We start from the raw sequence: 9,311 nt of genomic DNA on the forward strand, positions 1-9,311 counted from the left end.
GTTATGGTGGGAATCAAGTATATTTCATACTATTATAGCCGATTATTTGCAGTGCATACGTTTGAGGATTTACGAGATTTATGTAAAAATGTACTTTCAAGGATGTTTCCAAATAAATAAGTAAACAAATAAATAAACCTGTATAGAATCAGGAATCACGAACCGTTTTTAGGCTTTTGATAGAGACGAGACTGTCGAAAGGAAAACGAAAGGAAATCAAAATATTTATTTAAACATACATTGATTCCTCATCCGGAAGCACTCGTATTCGTACAATTTCAGCAGCACCTTATAGATTTCAATTTTTGATCCAATTTTAATTTTTAATTTTTTTAACGAATTTTTATTCTTCAATAAGAAGGTGTTTTTGTCTAAATGTGAATTAAACTTTCTTCGTAAAAAGTTTAGGTCATATATAAAAAATAATAAATAAAGTTTTATCAAAACCTCGTTGGCAAAACAAGAAGACATAAATATCATTAGTATTTTTTTAATACAAATGAATAAATATTTTGGATTCTATATACAATGCTTTTGTTTTTGAATGCTTTTGTTTAAAAAAAAAATTGAAATCGACCCCTAGGTTTAAATGGTGGCGAATCGCTCAAATTCAACCATTCAAAACCATAAAAAACTACATGTATACTGTAAAAAGTTGTAGCTAAAAAGCTAAAGAAGTATGAACGAAATTCAGGATTTAAATAGGTACTTTTTAATTAATATTTTCCAAAGAAACGAGGTGAAGCCTCTTTCGGGATCAGCTTGAACTAGTTGTGGTTAATCGTATAGTAGGTGGAGAGTTGAAGCGACGAATGGACGAAATCGGTTGTTTTTCCCATCGCATAGACCGTGGTGGGCATTCCCGATGGATTTGGAAAGCAATACGCTCGCCAGAATACAACTACGAAGTATATAGTAGGATTACAGCAATTTATGTGACATTTTTTGCCTCTTTTGGGATGCGCCAAACATTTCGTTCCTATCCTGTGTTGCGTTCGACTACACACATTTCAGAAAAAAAAAATGTAGAATGATCTGTGTGGCGGATCAATCGATAGACCAAGTCAGTCAGTGTCCTTGACTCCTTTGCAGATAATATGAAATTTTTAGTAGTTATAATTTACATGCAGTTTATATAACATTTTTAGTCTCTTCTGGATGCGCCAAGCATATTATTCCTATCGTGTTTTTTATTTGACCTTATTTCCGGGAAAAAAAAGAAACGTAGAATGACTTGTTTGGCGGATCAATCCATAGATCAAGTCAGTGTCTTGGACCCCTTTGCAGAAAATAGGTATGAAAAAGGAAGTGATTAGGAAAAAATGAGGAAAAGTTTGATGCAACAGAAACTTGGACTGAACCAGCTGTTCCTCTTAGAACTCTACTTCTTCAATTCACTCACTTCAACTTGGAGAAAAAAGTAAGGAAAGGGGAAACAAAAAATCGTCTCTATCAAAAACCTAAAAACGGTTCGTAGTTCCTGATTCTATGCAGATTTATTTATTTGTTTACTTATTTATGACATGAATTGCAAAAAAAATTTCGGAAAAAAAACACCGTCTTTCCGCACACCTTAAATTTGATGGATTTTTATCCTATTTTAAAGTATTCTCATTTATTTTATGCCCGATTCAAGTCATATCTAATTTTATTTTAAATATATTGAACTTTCACATCTATCTCGTAAATCCTCGAACGTTTACACTGAAAATAATCGGCTATGATAGTATGAAATATACTCACTTCACGTTAAGAAAAAAAAAACAGAAAGAAAAAACCAGAAACAATAGTCAGGCTCAAGATTTTCCTAGCAAAATTGCTCTTCATTCGATTTTTCCGTTAATTCATGGATTTTGTCGACTTTATTACCTAGGAAAATGCGTTGAAATACCTAATATCAACCAAAATTCATCGTCTCTAAAGTATTTAATATATAAAATTTCCTAACTCATTGAATTACCTCAATAAAGGAAATAACTATGTGAGTATTCGGAAGAAAAAATGAAATATTGGGATGGACAACGTTTCTGAGCAGTCGTCATAGTGAATCTCAAAAAAATTGAATCGATTTCCAGTACTCCAAGCACAATAAATATCCATGTTTATGGAAAAAAAACCCTGTATGAAGTACCCTGAGGGCTAAAACTAAAATATATAAATAATACATAATAATATAATAATGTAATAATAAGTAATATAATAAATAATATCTAATAAGTTATAGAATAAATTGATCTAAATTCTAAACTAATCTATTAAATAAATTAATAACAATAAATAATAAATAACATTAATCAGTAATATAATAGTTATAAATGAATTAATAATTAATAAATTAAGTTCTTTGAAATTACACATCAATGAACAATTAAACCGCAAAGTTCGAAACATTTAACGCCTAACAAAAAGTCGATGGATCGATAGTCATAGAAAATGACACATGAACGACTACGTCTTTGTTCGCTTCGTTCTTTTGTTCCTTTTCCCAAAACGAATCGGAACCTTTGATCTCATCGATTTCCTCTTTTATTTCCCTTTTTTCCGTGAATAATATATCCGAAGAACCCCTATACTACAGAATATGGGGATAATTCAGTAAATAAACACTCAAATCCATTTTGCCTGTTCAATCCAGGACAAAATCAATGTCAGCTGAAAAGAATTGAGCTGTTACCTCATCTTGTGTGGTCTTTTGACCTCGCGCCTTCCTATTGTCACTTTTCTCGATTTTTTCTTGCAGAAAGGTCAAAGAGGCGGTCAAGGATTCTTTGCATCGAAACTCCTATTGTTATGAAAAACGAGAACCCAAGGTAAGCCTAACAGGTGGACCAAATCCATGAACAGAACACAATGAGGTGTATTGTCAGGGAAGAAATCTCTGAATTTTGTTTTTGGAAATATTCGAATTTTTTGTGAAAAAAATTTACCTCTTTTGCTTATTCAGACATAGAGAAGGACCAAAAAGAAAAAGGACGGAAATTTTCCTAACTTCTGAAGACTACACAAGACTCTTAACTCTTTTAACTCTTATAAGACTTCTAAGCGTTTTAAATAGGTATTGATCGATTGCTGATGCCGAAACAAGTAGTTTTCCATAAGAAATACCTTCTATTAGACACTCATCCGATCAGATAAACAGCCGCGATCGCGCATCGATGACCTTCACCCGTTTCTTCGGGGCTCCGCCTCCGCGTTGAACTCTCTGTGATGGAGTTCTCGTTCACTTTCTTCAACATTTCGTATTCTGAAAGTTCTTCTCTATTTCGGATGCGGATCGATATCGATTTTTTCTCGGAATTCTACTTTTCAATTTGAATTTTTCAATTTTTTTTTAAATTGATGCCAATATTGACGGGGAATGGAGCAGCTTGGGCAACGAACTAACAGCTTGTTTACAGCTATTTTCAGCTTCAGTTTGTCAACATTGTTAAATGTAAACACGCATGTCGCCAATAACGCTATATCAACGTTACTGTCGGCCAAATTATTAATGCAAATATTTTCCAGCGATGACGTCATACCTGATCACCGGAGGACTTGGCTCCTTGGGATCCGCGATTGTTAATCATCTTTATAACAACACACAGGCTCACATTACAGTACTCGACAATCTTAGTGGACAATCGGATATAACAAATGTAAGTGGGATAAAGTCCTCATGCGCCTCATCCCATCCTTCTTCGTTTTTTTCTTCGAATTTTCAATTCAATTTTTCAGTAAAATTTTCGAATTTTGTGGTGCTCTGACAATGCCAACAGCGCTGTCCTTAGTCAAGCAACTTAGAATTCAGCAAAATTATTCCGCTCTTGGTCAGCCCTTTTTTATAATTTTTCCCACATTTTGCATTTTTTTTTTGCAAAAAAAGGGGAAAAACTAGGTATTCACCTTTCTTACCCAATCACTGGGAAAATATATAATTGTCTGAACCACAAAAAATAATGTGCAAATTACCCTTTCACTTTTCTTTCTTATTTTCTTATTTCATCTTTTCTTCTTGATTCTTATTCCATTTTTTTAAAATTAATATTTCGAATTGTGTGGTGCTCTCCAACAACGTTTTCTTTAATTTAGTTACCTAAGGATTTTTTTTAAAAGTTCTTTCGCGTTTAGTCAGTCTCGTTTTCCAATTTTTGACACTTTTTCAAGAAAAAAAAACAAAACAAAACCAAGTATTTACAGTTCCTGCGCCATCAATGAGTAAATAAATAGTTAATTGAACAACAAAAAATAATGTTCAGATTCCGCAACATATCCGAGACTCGGACCGCTTCACGGTGATCTTCGGTGACGTCATCAACGAAGAACTCGTCCTGCGCGCATTGAAAGAGAATTCGGTACGAGTTTTACGAAAAAAAAGAGCAAGAGATTCTCACGAAAAGAAAAAAAATACTCCTGAAAAAATTTTCAGCAATTCAAATATTTGAAGTATTCGGGAAGCGCTATCGGATTTCTCCCTTAATTCCAGATCGACACAATTATTGATTGCGTGACGCGTGCACGTAGTGCTATCGATCGATCGCCTGTGATTGGTGCGCGCAACGCGACGCAAGGTCTTACTCATGTGCTGGATGCTGTACGCAAATATGGTCACCTAAAACACTATTTACTGATCAGCTGTCAGAGCGTAAGTGTGGAATGAGGAGGTCGCGGGCGAGAGTCGGTCTTAAGCGGAAAACTCTGTTTAGGTCTACGGTACAGCAGCATGTTTAGAATCGGCGGCGTTGGCGCCAGTAACTTGGCGCGGAGCAGCGCTAATGTCCGCGGAGGCGATGCTACATTCATATGTGATCTCGTATCATCTTCCGTTGGCTACTGTCCGACTTAGCCTCGGGCTAATTAACGATAGTTTGGAGGAGAGAATAAAGGATGTCGATAATGGTAATTTTAAGCCTTTTCGTTCTATTTATCCAATTATTCTAGCTCCTGAATTATTTCATGGAGCAAAATCCTAGAAATTCTCTGAAATGGATCCTCAGTAAATCTTCCATCCCTTTCCTTCCTCAGTGCACTTGTATATGACCCCGTGTGATCATCTGTCCCCACCCTTCCAGGATCGCTTGCTAAAAACTTCCCAAAAACCCTCCCAAACTTATTTTTCGCTCTTTTCAATTACCGTATCCGTTTAGTGAATTTGCTCACCACAGAAGACGCAATACGTGGTATCGTTTCGGCTGCCGAGCATGCCAAAAATGCGGAAATATGGAATCTTGCTGGTCCTAACGATTATTCTAAGGATGAAATAATCCAGGTATGGGTTCTAGAGGAATAGTGATCCAGAAAAGACTAGTGAACTCAGGATAGAAAAAAAAATTTAACACAAAGACAGTCCTATAGTTATAATTAAATAAAATAAAAAAGGAGAAAGAATCTCGACATCAAACCAAACTCGTTTGCTAGCAGTTCAGTACTTTTTTCGATTCACAGGTCCTAAACGGAAATACTATCACACCATCCGCTTCAGTCTCATCAATATCTCATGAGAAAACTCAAAAGGAGCTGAAATTCGAGGCTAAAGAGGATGTTTTAAGAGGTAAAATTTGCATGTTTGGAAATAATTTCGATTTCATAGCTGGGTAATACTATTTTCGTTACAAAAAACCCTTTGAATAATTAATTCTGACTTAGGAGTGATTTTAGCGGATTGATATTACGGTACTGTTCAATTCTGTATCGATGAGTCCAGGATTTTTACGCATAAGCAATATTTTCAGCTCTATCAAGCTTACGCGCGCTCACAACTCCTCCACCTTGCGGTTCCATCGCTAAAATTCTCCTCTATGGCTCGAAGGGTTGGATCGGTAGACAATTCGTTCAGTTGTTACAAAAGGAACGTGTGGCGTATGTGGAAGCGAGCACAAGGCCGGGAACCGATCCAGACAGTGTTATCCGAGAGGAAATTGTTCGAGTTGCACCAACTAATGTGGTATCAATGATTGGTCGGACACATGGAGATGGTGAGTGGAAAGCTTGGAGCATTTCTTTGCTTCCTTTCTAATTCTCCATAACTTTTTTTCCTTTTCAAATTTAATTTTTTTCTTTCTTAAACTTAATTTTAACGAAGAAACTCGCTAATTTCTAGGTGTGAACTCAATCGCTTATCTCGAAGGTGGTCCGGATAAGTTAAAATTGAATATGCGAGACAATCTCTATGCTCCATGGATACTTGCTAGCCTTTGTGAAAAAATGAATATTCATTTCACATATTTGGGAACCGGTTGTTTATTTAAATACAACCGAGAACATCCATTGGATGGACCAGGTTACAAGGTATGTTTTTTTTTTCTGTAAATAAAATTAAAAGGATTGAAACGCTGATATCAAGCTACCGTAGTCCTCAAAGTCACACGACTTAGTAAAATTAAATATTTCACAGAATATTTCACATTATTAGCCACCGGGAAAAAATGCAAAACTTTAGAGAAAATTCCCCGTTTCAAGAATTATACGTAAAGTATCGCGGAAGTGACTTTGACGGTGAATAGGCATGTAGTACGTAGTTTGTACCTCAAGAGGCTCCGAGGAGAAGTGCAAGCGGAGGGCTTTTCGATGGTTTTGTCATTAGATTTTCCTTTTTCTTTTTTTTTAAGTTTAAATTTAAATTTCTAGTTTAATTCTTAGTTTTTTTTCCTTCTTTTTTAATTCGCGCTCCCACATTTCTAGTTTTAAACGCTTCAGTTTATTCAGCGGAACTCCAAAGGACGTAGATATAATTTTACCAACTTTTTTTATTTCGCTTTTTCTTATTATGTAGTTTCAAACAACAATTTGACCTTTGAGTCGAAATCGAACAAAACAATCCAGTGGATCTTCAGGATCACTTTTTTAACCCTTCTCTGCTTCTTTATTTGTTCTCGCACTTCACAATTTCCTCTTTTTTTTCTTAAAGTATAGTCGCAGAGAACGTAGGAGAAAATATGTAAAAGTCTGAGAGAAACATGGACGAGAATTTTGCAGTACGAAAGCGTCCAAGGGTTATTACGTGATGTCATTTCAAACCAGTTTGTTTTTTTTTCTTTTTTTTTGAAGGCTTTCCACACAATTATCTTATAAGGGTATTTTTCTTAGGAAGAAGACGTTGCTAACTATGATGGGACCTCTTATTCCGTAGTAAAAGGCTTCACCGATCGTCTTCTCAGACATTTTGAAAACACCCTACAGTGCAGAATTCGCCTTCCAGTCAATTATGAAGCGGATAGTCGAAATCTGGTTGCGAAGGTATGTCAAAGATCAAGGAAAAGGGTGGAGCGCATACGTTCAGCGCTTAGTTTCAGTTAATGACTTTCAAAAAAGTGCTCGACATCCCGAATTCGATTACCGTCCTCCCGGATTGTTTGCCAATTTTGCTCGATTTGGCTCTGCGGAGGTAAGCGCTTTCATTTCCACATAATACTGGTGGTGCGATCTGCTTCTGGATACTACAACCAAAAAAACCCGAACTCCGTGTAAACTCGGCAGAACCCAGTGCAATTGTACTCAATCATAGTCACCTAAGCATAGAAAATACGTAGATAAACTATAAGAGGAAATTTCGAAACGGGAAACCCCTCGGAATGAATTCCTGAACTTCAAGGATATGGCTTTGCAACTCCTTTTTGTGATTTCTGGTCAACTAAGTGAATCTGACTACAACTAGCTGCCGCAACAAATGGATACATTCTTAAAAATTTATTGACCAAGGCAGTGCTCTGTTCAATATGAAAAATCAAGTGTTCGAAAAATATGAGGAACCTATGAATAAATTTCGTGACTGGATTCTGGATGGGACCATATTTCTATGATATTTCTCTTCAATGCATCTCAATAAAAATTTTATGGTAAATTACATGACACAACTCCCTGCAACCACGTGGGTTGATTCCGAGGGTTCTTCAAAGTTTTCGATCAAAAATCAATAGATATTGGTTTTCTTTTACTTAAACATTAAATTTTTATGCTATTAGCGTTAAACATAATTTACATTGATTAGAGAAAAAATATTGAACCTTTCCTGGATAGTAGGTAAAAGTCACCCAGGAGTTTTCTAAAGAACTAAATTAATGTTACAGGCAAAGTGGTGCTTTTGCGAAAATTCATCTAACGAAAAAAGAGTTAATCTTAGTAAGAAGGTAGGTTTAATAAGTTTGAGTTACGATGTCTTGTTTAAATTTCCTGCAGTTTTCATGAATAAAGGAATGTGTTTGTGTTAATCACTTGCGATGCGGGATGCACTTTATCGACCCCGGAGGGATGAACGACCTGGTTGGAACTAGGAACTGAAAGTGAACATCAGAACGATCCTGCTGCAGGCATACGGAGACCTGTTACCGACTGCGGCACACCACCCCATAAATAATTTGGAACCCGTTTACCTATCGAGTTTTTAAATAAAAGAAACCCTGGAATCAACACCCTGGAATTCGTAGTTTTATGTTAATCCTAACATTAACATACCTTCACACGAACCGAACAACCATCGAATCTATTCGCAAACAATCAATACCAATAGGTAACAAAATTTGGAATCCGCTACTTACTGAATTTACGCTAAGTCCTGAACCTCCTAGGACAACACATTTTCAAGTGATTTCAGAGAAACTGGCATTATCAATTTGGTGAATCCAGGCGCTATCCGTTTTCCGGAAATCTCCGAAATGTACCGTAAGATGCTGAATCCAGACTGGGAATATGAAGTGCTAGCTGCTGATGTGAGTTATTTCGAATTATCATCTGAGAAGTTATAGATAATCATTGTTCGCTCGCTCCCGTAAAAGCGTTCTGTAATTCCGGAAAAGTTCTGGAAATCCAGTCAATTTCTTTCCGAGACTTCATCAAGATAACGTACATGCTCATTGCGTAGAAGTTATTCACTTTACTTAATTTAGTTCTGCTCCTACATTTGTAGAGATTCCATAGATAACCTACCAATGATACATCATTGAAATCCTTTCTAAATCTGAGAAAAGCCTGAGACTGTGACAGTCCTTTTCTTTTACCCTTAATAAACCAGCTCTTTACCCCAGATTTACTATTTCATTTCATGTTTCAAACAACTAAATGCCACAGTCCCCTAAGACTTCATGATTTAGAAAAATTTGTCAAAACAGAAAAGATCACATAGGGAAATTATGCAAAGTTAATCAAAATCGCTATCAAAACTACCTAATTTCAGCCAGACTCCGAGCTCGTCACAACTCGATCACATTGTCGCCTCAGCACGAAAAAATTGGAATCCATGTATCCAGATTTGCGATCTGCTCGTGAAGGTGTTGCTCAAGCTATAGAACAGATCGCTCATGCAAAAGGTTTACGCGCTATTGCACAAGCCTGAAAAA

The 9,311-nt window shown here is 36.1% G+C and overlaps 1 protein-coding gene across 1 annotated transcript; it reads left to right on the forward strand.

Annotated features, from left to right (window-relative positions):
* Positions 1–3,509: 3,509 nt before the first annotated feature.
* On the forward strand, positions 3,510–9,307 carry RB195_004158 (uncharacterized protein; the record flags this gene model as incomplete). The annotated part of the gene is made up of 12 exons (XM_013436367.2): positions 3,510–3,638; positions 4,239–4,334; positions 4,466–4,624; positions 4,686–4,878; positions 5,127–5,248; positions 5,425–5,530; positions 5,712–5,954; positions 6,080–6,267; positions 7,066–7,215; positions 7,272–7,363; positions 8,570–8,684; positions 9,149–9,307. The coding sequence occupies 12 exons, from the start codon at positions 3,510–3,512 to the stop codon at positions 9,305–9,307; spliced, it is 1,752 nt and encodes a 583-aa protein (XP_013291821.2).
* Between the last annotated feature and the right edge of the window lie 4 nt (positions 9,308–9,311).

The sequence above is a fragment of the Necator americanus genome, chromosome I (assembly GCF_031761385.1).
Source record: "Necator americanus strain Aroian chromosome I, whole genome shotgun sequence".
Taxonomy (NCBI): Eukaryota; Metazoa; Nematoda; class Chromadorea; order Rhabditida; family Ancylostomatidae; genus Necator; species Necator americanus.